Source organism: Dipodomys merriami, unplaced genomic scaffold (assembly GCF_024711535.1).
Source record: "Dipodomys merriami isolate MVZ:Mamm:240054 unplaced genomic scaffold, mDipMer1.0.p SCAF_18, whole genome shotgun sequence".
Lineage (NCBI taxonomy): Eukaryota > Metazoa > Chordata > Mammalia > Rodentia > Heteromyidae > Dipodomys > Dipodomys merriami.
Window position 1 is genome coordinate 26,323,058 of NW_027203159.1, and position 22,382 is coordinate 26,345,439.

Sequence of the window (22,382 nt, forward strand, 5' to 3'; positions counted from 1 at the left end):
ATATGTTCTTTTATTATAAATTAAACGTAAAACTTGGTCTATAGGGCAGTAGAAGACCTTTCTTCATAATGATTCCTTCAAAGTCTCAATCACGTACTGAATACATGTAGTCATATGAAGAAGCTTTTAACACTCTCAAGTCATTTTTTCCAAAACTTACCATGCTCTTCCACATGGAGTATGAGGCTATAGGAAATACTTCAGTTTCTTTTTAAAATTTTTATTATAAAAAAATATTGTGCAGAGGGATTACTATTACATGAGTGAGGTAATCAATACATTTCCTATCGAGCATTGTTACCTCCTCCTTTGTTTTTCCCCTAAAACTCCTTCCAGCCCCACCTCCCCAACTCCCCATATACCCCCAAAATTGTAAACTTCATTTCAACATCTTGTACTTCTCATTGTTAAAATGTGTCAACCAATAAACTATTTCAGCATTTTGTTATTTTCCTTCCCTCCACAAATTAGAAATAGATATGCAAGATGCAGGGCACTGTCGTCAAATACACTAAAATCAGTGGTTATATTGGCGCAAGAACATACAAGAAAAATAAATAAATCACATAATACATAATATCAGGAAAGTGTGTCCCAATCTGGGGGTTCATTTCACTTAATACATTTTTATATCATCATATGTACATTACTTTTGAAATTTTCTGCTTTTCCTGGACTTACACTATTTATTGCAAATAAGGAAAACCATGGGACCTATGTTTCTTTGGACCTGACTTAATATAATTTTTCCAAGTCTTTCCATTTCCTAAGAAATGGGGTGAAGTCATTCTTTCTGATGGAGGTATTGAATTCATTTTTAAATGAGTTTTAGAAGCATAAATGGGGATAGGAAAAAATAGTGAATGTTGTGAAATAATTAGTTTGTCCAGCCTTGAATAAAAGTAGTTGTTTACAAGGTTGTCTTCAGAAAGGGAATATTAGCTGAGAAATATGCATCACTGTGTAGATAGGAAATAATGTGTAGAAACTGTGTCTAATCTTAAACAGGTAAACTTTAGCATCCTTTTAGAGGTATATCTTTTCTCAAAATACAATGATTAAAAAGGAAAAACACAGGCTATTAATGTAAAATCACTTAAATAAATGAATTCTGTTCAACAGAAAGATGATTTCCCTACAATATCTTTAATAATTTTGTCAACAGAGATTCTGGAAGTTGGTGGAGGAGAAGCTGGAGGCTAAACAAGCTCTCACATAGGAAGCAATTTTAGAGTTTCAGAGAATCACACCAAGTGTGCCATCAAAAGACGGAGAGTTAGGTCAGAGAGGGAAAATCCATGCAAGGAGAGAGATCTGAGCACTTGCCAGTAGCCACTGCTGCAGTGGCAGTGGTGGCGGCAGCAGCCAAATCAGCCATACCTGCAAAAGAGAGAGTCCGGGACGAAGGAGCCAGATGCAGCGAGCGGGAAGATTCTACTCAACATCAGCAAGAACTGACAAGGAGCAGACATCTTCATCCTGCAGTTCGCAGACCAGAGATGATCCAGGAACCAAGACTCGGTGTGAGTAGAAGCCTGACGTCCTCACTCCTTCTCAAGGAGCAGAGGGGGGATGGCCACCCCTTCCCCCAGCCCCCACTACAGGAGATCTCCATTTTGGATACTGACAAAGCTCAGTGGAGCTGCTAGCTCTAACTCAGGCCTTGAAAGAAAACTAGAGACCTTTAGCAGGTCACAAGAACCTAACCTGACCTGCCAGACTCAGCTCCACCCAAGGAAAACTCATCCAGCTTAGGCACCAGACCCATGAGTGGCTTTCTTCACTGGGTAATCAGAGCCAGAGGCTGCCCCTCCCTATAGCAGCATCCACAATCAATTGAAATTCAGTAAATATAAACCCTAAGAGTGGCTCCAGGCTGGCCTTTGTGAGTTTCTCACAAACTAGACCCCGGGAAAAGCTACTGTTTGCTAAAAGGCCTCAACTCTACCCAGAACCTAGCCTCATCACAGCATCTCCTAACTTGAGGAAAACGCCATCTCCCTTTTTTGTGACACTCAAAGCAGGTCTCTCTCCCATTGAACTAACCGGGGAGGAGAATCACAAAATCCTGGGTCAAGCAGAGCATTTTTCTGCCTGTTCAAACAAACTGACTTAAGAAACCAACCAAGGGGCGGGGTAAAAAAAGAAAGAAAGAAAGAAAGAAACCAACCAAGCCACAGGAAAATCAAACACCACAAGTAGACCAGAGATTCCAACAAGAGGCTGGTTATGGACACAAGAGAGAGACAGGATTTTTCCTGTCTCTCTCCCCTCCCCAAAAAAACAAATACCTTTTTTTCTTTTTACTTTTGTACCTTTTATAAAAAAATTATTTTCTAAAACTTTTTTTAAAATTTTTAATTCTTACCTTTTTTGAAAAAAATTGTTTTCTAGTAATTTTTTTCCTCTTATAATTTTTATTTTAGGGGTATATGTGTGTGTTTTTCTCTTTCCTTTTTTTTTCTTTTTAAAAACTTTTTTTTTGTTTAGCTCTACTGATCTTTTTTCTTTCTTTCTTATCCTTTTCACCTTTTCTTCTCTTTGGTTCTTCTATAGGTGACTTAATTGTTGTTCTGCACATCCTCAGATAAACCCATAGTCGATTATAAGACCTTATCCCCCATTGTGTACACACTTAATCCACAAATTTATTACTCAATTCAAAACCTCTTAGACTTAAATTCCTTAATAGCAGTACTACCTCTTTATATATATATATATATATATATATATATATATATATATATATATAATATTATATAATATTTCAAGTATTTTTATTTTTAAGTTTTTCACATCTCCTTTATATCCCTCCCCTTCTCTCATTATATCCACGTTCTTCTCTGAATATTTTGTTCTTGGTCCTGAATAATATTTTTAATTTTTACTTTTCTGTTTTTTCTGGTCTCTTTTTTCCCTTTCTCTTTCTTCTTTTTCTCTCTCTCTCTCTACTTTCATCCTATCTAACCTATTTCCTGCTTTGAGATTGGGAATTAGTTAACTCTCCCTGTGCCTACCCACACCACTCTATTCCTATTTTTTTACCCACATCTCTCCCTAAACCTAATAATTTCTGGTTTGCCAAATTCTTCTCTGCAGTTCGTAGCCCATTAATATATAGTTGTTTGAGGTTGAATAGATGTATCTGTTGAACTAGATTGTATCTGAAGACTATTGACTGTGCAATTACAGACTTTGGTTGATGCTTGCCTTAAGATAGTGTTCAGCACAAAACTGGTGTTATTTTCATACCAAATGGGCAGAGTAAGCCGGAAAAACACAAGAAAAATGGCAAGTCCAGGTATCTCATCTCCCACTCATGATAATCAGGGGACAAAACAGATAATGAATAATCCAGAGAAGAGTTCACTAATAGCTCTACAAATGCTGCTGGCAAACATGATAAATGAAAAGATTGAAAGCATACAAAGGAATCTGTATGAGCTTGACCGGGAGAGAGAGGAGGCAATCCAAAGGTTTATACAGGAATATCATGAGTGTGAGGAAGCTACTCAAAAACTGATACAGGATTTGTGTGAGCAGCTTGAGGATACTCAAAGAGAAAAGCAGGAATGGATTGAGCAGGCTGAGAACACTCAAAGAGAACTAAAGTAAACTTGTCCAAATTTAGAAACATTGAAGTTATACCTTGCATTCTCTCTGACCACAAGGGAATAAAATTAGAACTCAACACCAAAAGCCACCAAAGAATTTCCGGTAACATATGGAGGCCGAATAACACACTGCTGAATCACGAGTGGGTCATGGAAGATATTAGAAAGGAAATTCAAAAGTTCTTGCTCTTTAACAAAAATGAACACACAAATTACCAGCTCCTCTGGGACACAGCAAAGGCAGTACTCAGAGGTAAATTTATAGCTCTGAGTTCCTACATCAACAAATTGGAGAGATCTGAAACCAACATTTTTTTTTTTTTTGGTTTATGCAACTTTATTGAAGAAAGACAAATCAGTTACTAGCAGAGCTATTAGTGGATCACTCATCCATTTACAACTTGCATCATTTATTCAGTGCTGTATTAAACAGTGTATTGGAAGATAGATTAACTAATATCTCCAAGGCTCCTAACAATTTAAATGTAAATTAAAAAATGTTTGAGACTCTATTTTGGAACACAAAGGGTGTTTCTCTTCCAATTTCCATTATCTGTAGAACAAGAACATTCCTTTATTGACATGCAGATAATACATCACATTTTCTGTTCTGCTGATGCTATGAATTCAATACCAATTCTCCAGCCATATCAGTTATGAGCATAAAGTATATCATATAACCTCAAATCTCTAATAGTGGAAGGCTTAAACAAGAGTGAATGCTGCAAGAATGTTATTTCCTTTGATGTGACAACTGAGCATCCATCTCCCTCCCTCTCAGATGGCATCTTCAGCATGTTAGAGCAGTGAGGAATGGTTTAGTCTCATAACCGAGTTAAGAGTGAAGATATTGGCCACATAATACACATGCTCTATTTAAAAAAAATATTCTGAAGCTTGGGCAACTGTTCTCTTGTAGCTACTTTACAGTTTCTAAAAGCAGTTATTGTCCAAACCTGGAAGAACTTAAGTCTTCTAAGATGAGCATGTGAATGAATGGAGGGCGGTAAACAAAAAATAAAATAAAATAAAAAAAAAGATGAGGTCTGATAGAGTAGCAGCCGGAAGACAAATCAAAAAAGAACAATAATTTAAAGTTTATTCCAGCTATAATGCAGGTTATTCTGACTTTAAGGCAGTATCACATGGCATACTTCTGAGTCCATTCCCGAGATATTCTGTTGTACTTATTTCTGTCTGTTTTATAGATCCGTGCAATCTCTAAGACTAGGGGGTCATCAGGGTTCGGATCACATAGCAGTGAACAAATGGATAAAAGAACTTTAGAAATAGTTAAAGCAGGAGACCACTGTGACCTTAGAATATCAAGACAAATGCTGCCATTACTGTTAATATTTGGATGTTAAATTCTTGTTGTAAATGCAACCTTAGGTGGTTTGAAGGGGTAGTCTGTAGGAAAATGAATTGTCAAAAAGTATACACCGCCTTGATATCGGCTGTCATTAGGTCCCATAATTGTGGCTTGCCAGTAAAACATGTCATTCCCAACTGGACCTGCAGAGCACTGAGCTGGAGGATCGTGGGCCAAATCACTAAGTTCCTTATTCATCCGTTTCAGCGCCATGGTCTGTGCTTTTTGCTTGGCTCCTCACTCTATCTCGGTGTGTGCTCAAAGGGTCCGGCCAAAACTCATGATTATCCGGGCAGCTGGGGAAGGACTGTTTCTTTGTCTCACACTCGTTCTGCCAGACACAGGCACTTGATGTCGAGGCGAATCTCGCAAGAACCTCGTAGCCTGCTAACTGGAGTTGGAGCTCTGCAGTTGAAACCAACAATTTAATGAGACATCTGAAAAAGAGCAGCAAGTAAACCCCAAGCCAGTAGATGGAAAGAAATAAGTAAAATTAAATCAGAATTAAATGAATTAGAATACAAAAAAAACTATAGAAAGGATCAAGAAAACAAAGAGTTGGTTCTTCGAAAAAATTGACAAAATTGACAGATCCTTAGCAAATCTTATCAGAAAAAGAAGAGTACACACTAAAATAAATAAGCTCATCGATAAGACTGGAAACATCACCACAGAAACAACCAAGATTCAGAACATTATAAGGGAATTCTTCTCAAAACTTTATACTAATAATTTTGAGAACTTGGCAGAAATGGACCTTTTCCTAGCAAATATTGACATGCAAAAAGTAAACCAAGATGAGTTAAACTATCTTAACAGGCCCATATTAAGCATTGAAATAGAAACAGCAATAAGAGACATCCCATCTAAGAAAAGTCCAGGACCAGATGGTTTTACAGTGGAATTGTACAAGACCTTCAAAGCAGAGCTTACACCAGTACTACTCCAACTCGAATGAAATTAAACGTTCACTACCGAACACATTCTATGAAGCCATCATAACCCTCATCCCAAAACCAGGCAGGGACTCATCAAAGAAAGAGAAATATAGACCCATTTCTTTGATGAACTTTGATGGAAAACTTCTCAACAAAATTTTGGCCAATCGACTTCAACAATTCATCCAAAAAAATCATACACCACGATAAAACAGGTTTCATTTCAGGGATGCAAAGCTGGTTCAATATATGCAAATCAATTAATATAATTCATCACATTAACAGGAGCAAGTATAAGAACCACATGGTTATCTCAGTAGATGCAGAAACAGCAGTCGACAAGATCCAACACCCCTTTATGATGTTGGTTTTAGAAAAATTAGGAATTCATGAAACATTCGTCAATACAATAAAGGCTGTATATGACAAACCTATAGCCAGCATTATACTTAATGGTGAAAAACTATAGCCATTTCCTCTTAACTCAGGAACAAGACAAGTATGTCCTCTCTCTACTCTTCTCTTCAATCCAGTATTAGTATGCCTAGCTACAGCAATAAGACAAGATACAAACATAAAGGGGATTCAAATAGGGAAAGAAGAAGTAAAGCTCTCCCTCATTGCAGATGACATGGTCTTGTATTTAAAGACTCCAGTAGACTCCACTTCCAAATTACTCAAGCTGATTCAAAATTTGGCAAAATAGCAAATTAACCCCCCAAAATCAATGGCTTTTCTTTATGCCTACAATGAGAAAAGTGTGGCTGATATTAGGAAAGCAACTCCATTTGTAATTGCCCCACAAAAAATAAAATACCTAGGAATTAACTTAACCAAAGAAGTGAAGGATCACTATAATGACAACTATAAAAACTTGAAAAAGGGAATCAAAACAGAGCTTAGAAATTGCCAAAACCTCCCATGCTCCTGGATTGGCAAGATTAACATAGTGAAAATGGCAATATTTCCCAAGGCTATCTCTCAAAATTCCAACCTCATTCTTCAAGGAAATAAAAGAGGCAATCCAAAAATTCATATGGAATAATAAAAGACCCCGAATAGCAAAAACGCTCCTCAACGGAAAGATCACTATTGGAGGAATACCAATAACAAATTTCAAACTCTACTACAAAGCCATAGTAATCAAAACAGCTTGGTACTGGCACAAGAACAGACCTCAGGACCAATGGAATAGAATTGAAAACCCAGAAATGAACCTACAGAACTATAGCCATCTAATCTTCAATAAGGGAGCTAAAAAAATAGAATGGAAGAAAGAGAGCCTCTTCAATAAATGGTGCTGGCAAAATTGGTTAACTACTTGTAGAAAACTAAAGCTAGATCCTTATATAGCACCCTGCACCAGAATCAACTCCAAATGGATCAAAGACCTTGGAGTCAAAGCAGACACTCTGAAATCATTACAGGATGGAATAGTGCTGGAACCAGCCAACAATGAAAGGGACTCCTGATTTAGGGGGCGAGGACGGAAAAATAAAGACATAAGACAAAGGATGGGGTCGGGGGTCTGCAGCTCAAGACTGCAGCCCCATTTATTTTTAACTCTCCTTATTATATGCTATTGGAAGTCCTGAGGTAACCTAAGGTCACCTTAATGCAGAGAAGCAAGGAAAGTCTTTAATAAAAACAAGGGTGCAGAAAGAACAAGACAAGGTCAACTGATGGAAAGTAAAACAAATTCTACAGACAGAGCAAAGCAAACCTGAACACCTGGTGTTTTTCATGAAAGCCAGTTCCTTGTATGTGCCTTCAAGTGATCACAAGATTCAAGATGACCTTGGAGCTTTACTGTCGGCTCCCAACATCTCCCCCATCTTTATTTTAAAAAAGCAAACCTGCCTGTCTTAGGTTGGGTGGATCACCTTGTCTGCCTTACCCGTCTTTGGGAACTTCTTCAGAGCAAAGCTGAAGGCCCTGTCTTAGGTTGGTCAGACTGGCATCTTACCTGTCTCTGGCCGCAGTTCCTCTTGGGGGGAATTCATTTATTTGGAGCTTGATCTTATGTAGCTGGCTGGCTAAACTCATAAGAGAGTTTTGCAGGGCACGTATAATATAACTTGGCCCAATTCATCCCTTTTAAAAACTATTATGAGTTATGTATCCCAACCCCATGTTATTATGTATGGACCGTTTAATATTTCAGTAGGAGCTAATTATTTTAATGTTACCTGATCTTTTACTAATTGCTTATATAGCGGCTGTGGCTGAATGGGCTCTCGAATGCCTTGTTGACCAATCCCCAGTCCCCCTGAAGGTAGCAGTCCTTGATCTAAGAGTTGTCGAGTGACTATATCATTTGGACTAAACAAATAATCTCCCATTTTTCCATAATATCTTTCCCCAACAAATTAATGGGCAAATGATCCAGCACATAAGGCTGAAAAGTTCCATAATGGCCCTCATCATCTTTCCAATGGAGAATAGCACTGCTTTGCTGTGGATCTGTAACATGGCCAATTCCTTGTAAGGATGTGAGAGAGGCAGTAAGGGCCCAGTGAGAAGGCCAATATTTTTTAGCTATTAAAGATACATCTGCTCCAGTATCCAGCACGCCTTGAAAAGGCTTTTCTTGAATATAAATTATAAGTTCAGGCCTTCCTTGTTTTATATTTTGAATCCAAAATACATCTGAGGCCCCAAAATTTTTTGTGCCTCTTGAGGCAGAAGTAACAGAATTTCCAACAGAGATTAAAGGAACTAGGACCAGCTGAACGATTCTTTGCCCAGCAGAATTAGATATAACTCCAGTAGGCGCTGATGCCATAATTTTTATTTCTCCAGTATAGTCTTGATCTATTACTCCTAAGGTAATATGTAGGCCTCTCAATGGCAAGCTACTTCGGCCTAATAACAGACCAACAGATCCTTTTGGAAGGGGCGGAACTATGCCTGTAGGCAGAGCTTGAATTCCCATCTCAGGAGTTAATACTGTGTAGGTGGAGGAACAGAGGTCCAATACTGCACTTCCTGGGGTTGCTCTGTGGAGACTGGAAACCGTTTGTTATTGTTGCTGTTGGTTGCCAGCAGGTAGGCTTGAAGCTGTGAAAAGGACCGGGCTGCCCCATTTTTTTGTTGAAGGGCCCTGGCCCTTCTGCCAGTTTTCCGGAATCGGACGGCCATCACTATCAAAAGCAGATTTACAATCCCTGGCCCAATGTCTTTCCTTATTACATTGGAGGCATCTCCTTAGATTAGCTCCCTTTTTCTGATTAGGACATTGAGTTATTAGATGGCCCATTCGACCGCAAGAAAAACAGCTGCCAGGAGGTCCAACAATTCGGGGATGTCTTCCTCCATTTTTGCCTCCCCGGGTAGTGCGGAGGAATACAGTTATGGTTTGTCCCTGAAGTGCAGCAGCCAGTGTGAAGCCCTGCATATAGGATGGGCCAATGTCAGCACAGAGCCGAATATAATCAGTTATTCCTTCTTTTTTTCTAAATGGTCTAATGTTTGCTTGGCAAGCTGCAGTAGCATTTTCATATGCCAATTGTTGTACAAGAACCATACCCGCATCCCCATCTTGGATGAGATGGCCTGTTGCTTCTAGTAACCGAGAAACAAATTCTTGATAAGGTTCATCTGGTCCTTGTCTAATTTTAGAAAGATCCTCAGTCTTATTAGAGTTAGGAAGTTTCTTCCAGGCACGCTTAGCAGCGGCATTAATCTGAGCATGTGCACCCACAGAGTAATTTAACTGGGTATGGATGTCATTATACGCACCTTCTCCAGCAAGCTCTGCAAAAGTAGTAGGTATATTATTAGCCCTATTAACCTCTGCTGTGGCCTGACACTGTTCCACACATTCAGACTTCCTCAACAAGTAATCTCCTCCACTAAGACAAGCTCTAGCTAATTGTTTCCAATCATTAGGGCATAAAGCATCAGTATACAATGTTTCCAAAATTACCTGTGTAAATGGAGCTGTAGGTCCATATTGAGCGCAAGCATTTTTCAAGTCTCTTATTTGTTTAAATTGAATAGGTTGGTGAGTTCTTTGCTGGTTTTGGTCCTCCATTACAGGAAATAAATGAAAACCAGAAATATCCTCCCCTCGTTGAGCAGCCTGTGCTAATGAGAGCTGCCAGGCACTATGCCTGGGAGGGCAAATATCTCCTGTCCCAAGAGGGAATTCATCATTAGGAGGACTAGATAACTTCAAAGGCCTGGGCTGACTAGGCTGCGCAGACCGAGTAGACTGCGCCTGGGGAATAACAGGTGGAGGGGGTGTCGGATAGACATCTGAGTCCCCTAGAACTGTTAAAGAGGGCTCACAAACATTCACCCTTAAAGGGGGTCGTTGCGTTGCTTCAATCTGTGACAATTTTTTTATAACTGAATTTAACATTTCCTCAAAATGGACTGTTTTATCCTCAGTAGGCTCATCATATATTTTTTCCTCAGAATCTGAGTGATCTGACTTTTCCTCAGCATCCGAGCCATCTGACTTTTTCTCATTTTCTGACTCAATAGATTCAACTTTTATCAATTTATTTGATTTCTTTTTGGCAGCAGTATGCACAGCAGGGCGAGACTCGTTATCCTGTGCAACTTTCCCAATCAACTGATTAAATTTTATTTGTTCATGTTTGGGATCCAGACAGTCTCGAACTAAATTCCAAAGTGTAAAAGCATCCACTGTTTTTTTTTGTTTGTTTGTTTGTTTGTTTTCTTTTTTTCTGGGCCACTTACATCATAATGCTCCTGAATAATTTTTCCTATTTTTTGCCAAGTTTCGAAACCAATGGTTCCTTCCTCCAGGAACCGGGGGCATACTTCCTCCATAAAGTGAAAGAAATTTTTTAATTGACTCTGTCCAACTTTCACCCCTCTAGCTTGAAGCATGCCCTGAAGAGTCTGCACATATAATGTGCAGCTGTTTCTTTACCCCATAATTTCTTACTCCCGACTATACTATCATCCGCTCTTTTTCTGGACACGTCCTCTTACCTTAGCGGGGTCCTCTGCCTTGATCCCAGGTTTTCAGGTCCCTGTTTGGATGCCAGTTGCTGGAAACAACCGGCAACGAAAGGGACTCCTGATTTAGGGGGTGAGGATGGAAAAATAAAGACATAGGACAAAGGATGGTGTCAGGAGGTCTGCAGTTCAAGACTGCAGCCCCGTTTATTTTTAACTCTCCTTATTACATACTATTGGAAGTAAAGAGTTAACCTAAGGTCACCATAGTGCAGAGAAGAAAGGAAAGTCTTTAATAAAAACAAGGGTGCTGAAAGAAACAAGGCAAGGTCAACGAGTAGAAATTAAAACAAATTCTACAGACAGAGCAAAGCAAATCCGGACACCTGGTGTTTTTCATGAAAGTCAGTTACTTGTATTTGTCTTCAAGTGATCACAAGGGTCAAGATGACCTTGGAGCTTTACTGTCGGCTCCCAACAGAATAGGAGAAACCCTAGGTTTCCTTGGAGCAGGCTGAAATTTTCTTAATAGAGACCAGGAAAAATAACAAATCAAAGAAAGGTTGGACAAATGGGATTGCATGTAGTTGCAGAGATTCTGCATGGCAAAGGACATAGCTAGCAAGATCAATAAAAAGCCCACGGATTGGGAGAAGATCTTCATTAGCCATACAACGGACAACGGTCTTCAAATCTAAAATAGACTTGGAACTCAAAAAATTAAATTCCCCAACAACAAATCCTCAAAGAAACAACTGCCCAATAAATAAGTGGGCTAAAGACTTAAAGAGAAACTTCTCTGAAGAAGAAACAAGGATGGCCAATAGACACATGAAGAAATGCTCAACCTCCCTAGCCATAAAAGAAATGCAAATCACAGCAACATTAAGATACCACCTCACCCCAGTTAGAATGGCAAAATCAAGAACTCTAATAACAACAGATGCTCGAGGGGATGTGGACAGAAGGGAAACCTTACTTCATTGTTGGTGGGAATGTAAACTTGTTCAACCACTTTGGAAAGTAGTCTGGAGGTTCCTGAAAAGACTGCACATAGAGCTCCCCTATCACCGAGCAATCCCACTTTTGGGCATTTACCCAAAAGTTTACAAACAAGACCACACTAATGCTGCCAGCACAACTATGATTATTGTAGCATTATTTACTATATCTAACATATGGTACCAACGCAGATGCCCCCTCAGTAGATGATTGGATCAAGAAAAAGTGGAATATATACACAATGGAATTCTATGCCTCCATTAGAAAGAATGACATGGCCACATTTGTTAGGAAATGGAAAGACTTGGAAAAAATTATATCAAGTGTAGTAAGCCAAGCCCAAAGAAACATAGGTTCCATGCTTCCCTTATTTGCAATATATGTTATATGTATGAGTCAAGCATAAAAGGTCAGGTAAGGTGATGTCAGGAAAATGAACCCTAAGATATGTATTCAAATGTGTTTTTTTTCATGCATTTGTTTCTAATTCATTTATAAGATTATTTCTTTGTTGCTTCATATGTCCCTTCCCCACAGTATAACCCCTGCTTTCACTGTATTTGATGTCGCTATAATTTGTGCAGGGGAAGAGGAAAAACACGTTGTTTAAATAAGGATACATGTGGACCCGATGCAACAATTTGAAGTACAAGTTGTCATGTCGAAAACGAACTTTACAACTTTGGTGGGTAGGTGGGAAGATGGATTGGAGAGGGTGGGCAAAGGCTGGGAAGGGATGGGAAGCGGAAACAAAGGAGGAGGCTAAAATGCTTGATAAGAAATGTACGCATTATCTTACCCATGTAATTGTAACCCTTCTGTACATTATTTTCAAAATAAAAAATAAATAAAAATATAAAAAAAGATATTTAGGTAATGATAACAAATCAAGAATAATGATAATATATTGGGACTGGTCTTTTATTCTATTTTACGATAGTAATAAAATTATATTTCTAATGATTATATAAAATTACTCTTGTTTGGTATTTAATTATAATAAGTGATAAACATTTTTAAATCGTTTCCATAGGAAATCATTATTTTCTTAATGATATCAATTCTTTTGTAATTTCAAAATAATTAAGAAAATTATTCCAAGGCTGGTTTGTTCTAAGACTACATTTGATTTGTTGTTCAAGTTTTCATATGTTGGTAGAAATTAAAATTCCAAAATTTCAATGGATGTTGACATTCAGGAACATCTTCATAGATACTAATATTGGAGTCCCTTTAGTGGAATTGTTTTATTTTATTTGTTATGTTTACAAATAAATCAAGGTGATTGAAAAAAATAATAAAAATTTTGTGAACATGGCTATTGATTTTAGACCTATATGTGTCTGTTAATATTCATTTTCCATCCTCCTTGATGTCTGGGTTTCCTCTTCAGGAGAAAGCAACATGAAAGTGGAATATGAAACTTCAATGCAAATCTTCTCTTTGGAAATCATGCTAAATTTTTTCAGTGTTGTTTAAATAACCTTGGATAAATTTCAAGTTACTACTATGGTATTTTGTTAGAGAAGACTAAGAAGAACTGAGTGCTGGTGGCTCAGGCCTATAATCCTAGGTACTTAGGAAGCCAAGATGGGAGGATGGTGGTTCAAAGCCAATAAAGGCATGAAAGTCCATGAGATTTTTTTCTCAAAATGACCACCAGAAAATTGAATGTGACACTCTATCTTGAGCTAAAGTGTGCAGGGACAATTCCCAATCCACAGTGCAAACTCCAAGACAGACAAAAAGAAAAAAGAAAAAAAGAAGAAAAAATACACAATATTTCTGTGTAACATTAAAGGTCTACAAAGCATAATGTTTGGCAGAGTGTTTCAAGTTACTCACTGCCTGATGATGAGATGGCATTTTTCAAAGGAATTGTATAAAGCTTTGAAAAACTATAAAGTTCAGAGTCATTCCATTCAAAATTTTCCTTCAAAAACTCTGACAATTTACAAAGGCGTTCCCATATGAGAGAGAATGTGTGCTATTAATGTCCTTTTCCTACAAATATCTTGATTCTTAACAATATGTTATATACTCTCAAGAGTCTTCCATGAACTTCTTACTGACAGATATTTTTTAATATCTGGGAATATTGAGACCCCAACATGGAATTTGGAATGACTGTTTTGTCCTGCAATGACAGGGACAAAATTTCAAGGGATTGTCAAGGCAGATATAAAAGAATCAGTTTTTTTTTTTTTTTTTCTGATCTTAGGGGGATTCAAGCATCTTAACTATTTTACAAATGAATAACTGTGGCCAATTAGAAACACTCAATGAGATAATATGTGGAATTGAAAGGCATGCAAGCCATAAGCTAATCTTTCAGGACATTTTGGACATAGCCAAGTGCCCATTAATAATCATGCCTAAGTTGTTGAGTGAAGAAAGTAATCTGAGGAAAGGACTGTTTCCTAACTTCTAAATGTAAGTTGACTCCTCACAATATTTACCTTGGTATGGGAATAAGATGTTCCATTTCAGTTGTTAATAATGTAGAATATGATAAAAATATAAGAAATGTATAATAATATTTGGTCCCTAATAAAAATTTCCATCAATTTCTGTGTTCCAAAAAGATGAATGGGTAGGATTTTTTTTAATTTTATTTTTTATTGTAAAAATACTCTACATAGGGGTTACAATTACTTAGGCAAGATAATGAGTACATTTCTTATCAATCATTGTAGCCTCCTCATTGGTTTCCCCTTCCAATGACTTCTCATCCTCCCCCCGCACCCCCACCCAATCCTCTCCGTCCCCCTTCTCCCCCCCTACGCACCAAAGTTGTAAAGTTTGTTTTCGACATAAAGACTTGTACATCTCATTGTTGCAATGGATCCACCTGTATCCATATTTAAACAATTTATTTTTCCCCTTCCCCTCCACAAATTATACCGACATAAATAAAGTGAAAGCAGGGTTATACTGTGGGGGAGGGACATACATAGCAACAAAGAAATAATCTTATAAATGTGTTAGAAATAATCACATGAAAAAAATTTGAATACATATCTTAGGGTTCATTTTCCTAACATCACCTTATCTGAACTTTTCTGGTTGACTCAGACATATTTTATGGATGTTTTAAACCACCAAATTTTGCAACGTGTTTCTCAAGACACAAGATTCTAAATCATCTCAATGTTTTTATGTGCATTTAATCTGCAGAAGAAATCTCTGACTTCTTGACATTGCCTGTGGTAGGTAGAAATAGATTCTTGCAGTGTTATATACAATAGCAGCCAACATTTTTTTAGATAGGGGGGACAACGTGCACTTTTTGAAGATACCATATTTTGTATAGAGAATCTGTGATTTATTTGTTTGTTTGTTTGTTTGTTTAATGTCCTGTCCTGGGACCTGAACTCTGGCCCTGGGCGGTGTCCCTCACCTCTTCAGCTCAAGGCTAGCACTCTACCACTTGAGCCACAGCGCCACATTGGCTTTTTTTTTTTTTAATTTTTGCTTATGTGGTAATGAGGAATGGAACACAGGGCCTCATGTATGCAAGGCAAGCACTCTACCACTGAATCACCTTCCCATCCCCAAGAATCTGTGATTTATCTGACAAGAATACCTGCATCATTTGAGAAATTTTGTGTTATATTACTAAAATGTTCTAGGAAGATTAATCTGTAAGTTTGGATTGTAATTCAAGACCATTTCATGAAACCATATCTAATGAATATTTGTGTATAAACTGCCCCTTTTATTTATGCACCCCCCTCCATCATTTTGTAGTTCATTTGGCATTCATGGTCCACAACATTCCTATTGCTAAATGGAATAGCCTTTAAAGTATATTTTGGGAAGATCTACCTTGACAAAATAGTTTATTAGTAGTGAGGATTCTTATGTAATCAAAAGTGTTGAAGTATTTGACTACAGAAGAGGAAGTTTCACATGTGAGAATCTTGCTCACAATTATGATAGCCGTGAAAATGTGAGGGTTTCTGATTTGAGGCATATTTGAACACCAGGATATCGCCTGGTTTGCAATTTCAAATGAAGATTGGGATTCCACAGAAATATTTGAACAAAAATGATTTCAACCTTAATTTGTCAATGTTGACTTGGAACCTAGTGACTTAGGGAAACCTTCTTTATATGCTTTTAGGAACTGTCAAGAGATCAGAACTATTTCCACATGTCTATATATGTAATACAAATACATCTACTTAAGTATCTACATGTAACTTTATGAGAATTGAGAAGTGTATGTATCAATGTTCTACTTTGTAATGGAATCTTGTCAAAATGATGTACAGAGGGATTAGAATTACATATGTAAGCAATGAATGAGTACTTGTCTCCTCATATGTTCTTACCCACTGTTCATTTTTCCCCACCCTGTTTTTGGCCTAAAATCTCCATCTCCTCCCTCCAGGTGTCATGTTTCTTCCCAACGTGTTGTTTTGTTGGGACTGTTCTTGTTTAATTTGCCCATTGTTCTATGTCTCAGATTGAGATGTTGCCCTTCCCATGCCTAATTCTCATTAACTTACATATAATACAGTGTTGACCAAAATCAAAGACAGTGACAACATTTTTCCAAACATAGCAAAATAAAGGAAAAACGCAAGTAAAATGAAATGGCTTCTCATAGTATATTTTAAAAAATCAGAAACTAACTGATTCGTATATGTTTACATTGTTTAGCCTAATATTCTATGGTCTTATGTATATTAGTATTAAGCTCTTGTGATCCTCTTCTAGGACTACAATGGACATACACCAGGTTTTAGAAATAAGAGAAATCATGGACTGTATGTATGTTTGGGTCTGGCCCCCTTTAATTCATGTTATTTCTTTAAGTTTTTCAATTTTCTTACAAATGGGACTAGGTCATCTTTCCAATGGAAAATAGAATTCCATTATGTTTATACTCCACATTTTCTGATCCATTAATCTACTCTCAGGCATCTGGGTTGGTTCCTGGTTTTCCCTATGCAATCAATTTGACTGTGCCATTTTAATGGAATGCCGTGGAATCTAAATGTTGACTTCATTTGCATTGATTTATTGTCAGAGATATTGAGCATTTCTTCATATGTCCTTTGGCCATTCTCAGTTATCAGTGAGGTATTTCTTTAAATAGAATCCTTTTCATAGAGTAGGTTTATCATTTGGGATTTTGGGAGGACATTAACTTGTTGAATTTTTATTATATTTCAGCTTTATGACCCTTTGCTCTTTCTGGGTTAATGAATATATCCTCCCAGTCTTTTGGCTTTCTATTTACCTACTTAGCTATATCCTTTGTTTTGAAGAAGCTGTGCAAGTTCAACCAACACAGTTTGTCTAACATTTCTTTGACTTCATGCTTTTGTGCATTTGTAATAAGAAAGTTTCAACCTGTTCTAAGAGACCTAGTGTTTCTTTTTTTTTTTTTTTTGTCTGTCATGGGGCTTGAACTCTGGGCCTGGGCGCTGTCCCTCAGCTCTTCAGCTCAAGGCGAGCACTCTACCACTTGAGCTACAGCGCCACTCCGGTTTTCTGGTGATTTATTGGAGATAGGAGTCTCACGGTCTCTCCTGCCCGGGCTGGCTTTGAACTGTGATCCTCAGATCTCAGCCTCCTGAGTAGCTAGGATTACAGGCGTGAGCCACCAGCGCCCGGCTGAGACCTAGTGTTTCTCTATTGCCTCCATTCTGAGCATTTTCTTTAACTTCGAGGTCTGATTCACTTGGAAAGTGTTTTGACACAGGGTGATGTATAATCTAACTTTAAGTTTTTATAGGCATTTAATGGGTATTACAACAGTATTTATTGAATATTGATCTTTTGTTTTACTGCATTTATCCTGCTTCTATTTAAAGTTACCGAATGAAAAGTCATATTTTTTTTCTTAATAAGTGACATATAAAATATAGGTATCCTACTTTCTCTTTTTGTCTTAATTGGTATATGTGCAGTTTCATCCTAGAAGAGGATTGCAATAGCTTAATTGCTATGTATATATCAAGATTAGTGTAAGCAAAATGAACTCCAAGAAACTTGAGTTTTATCATTGTTAGTGTTTTTTTAAAAAATAGTATGAAAAAAAATTTCCTTTATTTTTTATAAGCTTTCTCCCTTGTCACTATTTGAATTTGGTAGCCTGTGGATTGATAAATGTTAATCTCAAGAGGTCAAACAAGGGAAACAAAAAAAAATTATAGAAGATATGGGTGAACGAATGCCACATAATTCCTCACAACATGTTGGAAATTGCATTTGCCACTGGGGCGGGGGAGCTTTGAAGCCGAATAAAGTGTAGAAAAAATGAGGGATAGGGTAAAATATGACCAGAAAACGATTCACTGCCTTATATATAAATTATAATCATTCTGTAAATCACATTGACAAGTTTAATGAAAAAGTAGAAATTGATGCATACATTTATTTTAATTTTCATAAGTTTACACATGGATATATATGTAGATCAGTTTGTAGTCTATATACAGATGTGTTGGTAGATCTGTTCTCTTAACATCCCTACCAGACCAGAAAAGGCCCAGGTTTCCCTGAGTTTATAGGTTCCCATAAATTAATGTTGAATTCATTCCTGCTCACTGACTCTGAAGGATAACCAAGACACACTTGAAATTATATTCTAGGTGTACAAATATATCCATAATCAGAAACTCTCCCATTTCAACATTCATAATAAATATGATCCACATTCTCGTATTTTTAACTTCCTTGTCTGTACCCAAATGATTCAATTCTATTTATTGGAGTTCTACCAACAATTTTTGACGAGGTGGATCTTCCTACGATATGTTTCAAAAAACTATTCCATTTTGCATCAGGAATGTTGTGGACCACAGTGCAAAATCAAGTATAAATATGGGGGCACATATATGTGGGGCAAATTACACACAAGTTGAATATGAATATAGTCATCAAATAAGATTCCATGAAACTGTTTTTTGTTACAATCGACAGTTACAGTCTGGTTGGAACATTTTAGAAATATATTGAGAAATTACCAAAAGATGCATAGACTCTTGCCCTAAAAACATCACATTTACAGCACAAAATCAAGCTACCTTCACAAATTACAATTCCCTCATCAAAAGAATACATTTTGAATGTTGTGTACACATATATTAACCTGTTTTTTGTGGCACAGGTTTTGGAAAGAACTCCAGTTTCTTTCTTTAGATGAGATTACATGTGGAAATCATTGAGATGGATGAGAAGCTTGTAACATAAGAAACATACTTCAGAATTTTTGTTGAAAAATCCCATTGAAATTTTAATCACCATTCTGTATAGAATAGATAATGTGTGTAAGGTTTGTATAAGAGGTCTAATATCATTATATTTTTATATCTTTATTAGGCTCTAAATTTAAAACAATATGTGAAATGGAAGATGATATTCACAGGCCAACTTAAAGAGTGTGAAAAATATAGTATCATTTATTGGCTATTGGAAAACATATGTAGATTTCAATTTGATGATTGAAGTTTCTATATTCCAACCTTACCATATCTATATGGAAACTGACATGGAGAAGTCCAATAAGGACATAAACACTGGAATTTGCTTCTGGATTCAAGGTAAGGGTGTATAGGTAGTAGATATCAAAATGAATTCATTTGGTTGAGTAAGAATTACAATATATTTATAAATTTAAGATGTAGATTGAACAAGGAGAAATGGTTTGAACTCATGGTTTGTTCACAGAATGATTCCTATGAAGAAATAAGAGAAATTATAATATGTTACTTTCTGTGGAGAAAACCCAAGTAGATATGTCAGTATTCTGCATATAAACATCATCAGTTATTTTTTAAAAATCATGCTTGTTTTTATTTCCATTTCCATTGAACTTTGGTCATTGTATACATACCCTCTCACAAATTATGTTTGAACACTCTCTGTCTCAACACACTCAAACTTTCATTGAACATTTGAAATGTGACCTTAGTTTCAATCTATTAGTTGAATGATTATTGTCCAGTTTTTGAAAGCTTAATCTAATTTCACCAATTCAAGCCTAGCTATGTGTTGGCACAGGTTCTGAAATATGTCTCTAGTAAGATATTCATGGATGTATCGTGCATCCAGGAAAATAGGAAGAAATAGTTCACGTGGTTGTATAGAAAATAAAATCCATAATGGTTTTACTATATAATGTTCTTGCAATGAACGTAAATCAATATGATATTTTGATCTCCATTTCAATATTTGTGAATGGATGCATAAAAACAAAGCAAAAGAGTCATTATTTCATGAGATATATGCTAGGAAAACATACTTCCTTTATGATAGGCAAGTAAAATATGAAAGGATACCATGTGAATACCTTCAGGTACAATTACAAGGAATATTCCATGGCTCAAACAAAAATTGGCTTTTCTGTTCTGTGTGGACAAAACAAATGCCATTGTAAAGTGACAATCACTTTGTGAAGTGGTGTCAGGTAAATATATTCAGCAGTGCAGGAAAAATAATTAACCTTTAAAAACACATGCGTGTTTTTAGTTTTTCACAGTATATATATTGGACTTTGAAATGACCATTGAAAATTTCCACTAACTTAGGGTGATATTTCTACCTTAAGATTACTTTTTCATATATGTATGGTTATGAGAATTCTATGTCAGAGCCATACTGTAATAACCCGGTAATTAACGTGGCCCAATATTCAGCCTGGGCACTTGGCCTGGGCTGCTCGAGGGGACAGGGTATCAAGAGACAAGTCTCACCACTCTACCCACCCGGCAGAGCTGGTGTTTGAGAAGCTGAAGTCACCGCACCACAGGGGCAGAACATCCTAATAAAGGAGTGGGACACGATTGGAAACGGGCGAGAAACACTGCCAAAAGGGGTCGGAGTGTGCTGTTAGAAGGGGTGGGTTGTCCAGACTCACATGGTGAGCTCCCAAGGAAGGAGAGGGGGAAACTTGAGGGAGGAGTATTAATGGTGGTTTCAAACCGTTAGTGGGGGAATTACTGCACCCTATATGGGTATTTATAAACCTATAAATGCTCAGAGGCCTGAGGGGGACATAGGGGAAAAACAGAGGCAGGATGGGTGGTGAGGAGGAGGTTGGGGGAGTAAGGAAAAAACTGAGGAGAGAGGAGTCCAGAGGAGACAGGGAATCCTGAGGAGACGGGAGTCTAGTGGAGACCAGAGCAGTCCTGTAGAAACTGTTAGTCCAGAGGACACTGGAAGTCCTGCGGTGGGGAGTAGGATAAAAACTAGAGGCCTGAGGAGAGTTTAGAGGGGGTTAGTACAGAGTTAGCACAGAGGAGGGGGAGGAGTAGGAGTGGAGGGGAGACTTCAGGAGTGGATAGCTTGCCAGATCAGTGCAGATCTGTGGAGGACAGGTCAAGCCTGGGGAGATAATTTGGGGCTTCCAGATGAAGCCATTGGGGGTTTCCTCAAGGGGCCATTTGGGGCCTTCTTCGGAAGTCATTTGGGCCACCTCTGGAGGCCATTTCGGATCTTCTTCTAGAGAGGCCTGTGGAGAGATGCCCCCCAGAGCAGAGACGCACAGGCCTGGGGAAAGTGGAGAGGCCTGCGATGGAGGAGGAAGGGAATAAAGGGGAAAATTCTTCTCCTTTGGAGGTTTGGAGCTTTTGAGCTTTGGTGGTGTGAGGAGTGGAAGTTTGCAGACCAACTAATAAAGATTGGGGGGTCAGGACTGTCTATCAGAGGCTTGGAGTTTTGGTGGTTGAGACAGCTCTTGGTTCTGGGTATCTATCCCAGGACAAGATAGACTCAAGGCCGCTTATGGGGTAAATAGTGTAAATAAAATTCTTAGCCAGGGGACAGTGGCTCATGTCTGAAATCCTAGCTACTCAGGAGGCTCAGATCTAAGGGTCGCAATTCAAAGCCAGTCAGGGCAGGAATGTCCGTGAGACTTTTATCACCAATAAACCCATAGAAAACCGGAAGTGATGCTGTATCTCAAGCGGTAGAGAGCTTGCCTTGACCCGAAGAGCACAGGGACAGAGCCCAAGCCCAGAGTTCAAGCCCCACGACAAAAAAAAAAAAAAAAAAAAAAAAAAAAAAAAAAAAAAAAAAATTCTTTTGTCCACCTTTCACTCTCTGTGCCTGGAAGGATTGTCTCACTTTCTGGAGGTCATAGTACACCAACATTTGGAATATATTGCATGGATCAAACCCAGGGTAGAGCTTTGACTATCAATGGCCCAATCATGGATACAATAGTCATTACCAAGGAAGACAAATAAAAAAATAATCCTAACTACCTGTGATTAATTTTTATCATGATTGTCTAAAGTCAAGAATTGAAGGCAGGGAAAATATCCTGACATTTCAATTCCAAAAATCATAATACTATGCCCTGCTTCAAATTTTGGGTCTTGAAACAGAATAAGCAAAAATACACAATTTCAGTTTGTACACACACAGAGAGACACAAAATTTGCATCTAAAAATGTACAGGTAACAGAAATATCTGATCACACACACAAATCAGTTCACATATATATAATGACAAAGATAGGGTTGTATAAATTTTTACCAGACAAATCAGCAAGTACCATC

At 37.6% G+C, this 22,382-nt stretch overlaps 1 protein-coding gene and 1 pseudogene across 1 annotated transcript in view; both read right to left on the reverse strand.

Annotated features, from left to right (window-relative positions):
* Positions 1–4,755: 4,755 nt before the first annotated feature.
* On the reverse strand, positions 4,756–5,736 carry LOC138829972 (ubiquitin-conjugating enzyme E2 D3 pseudogene; annotated as a pseudogene).
* A 3,210-nt stretch (positions 5,737–8,946) lies between these two features.
* The window catches only part of LOC138830001 (endogenous retrovirus group K member 5 Gag polyprotein-like), a 57,900-nt gene continuing 44,464 nt past the window's right edge, over positions 8,947–22,382 (reverse strand). The window contains exon 3 of the mRNA XM_070026477.1: positions 8,947–10,553. Coding sequence (XP_069882578.1) covers positions 8,947–10,553 — 1,607 coding nt within the window. The remainder of the gene's footprint in view (positions 10,554–22,382) is intronic.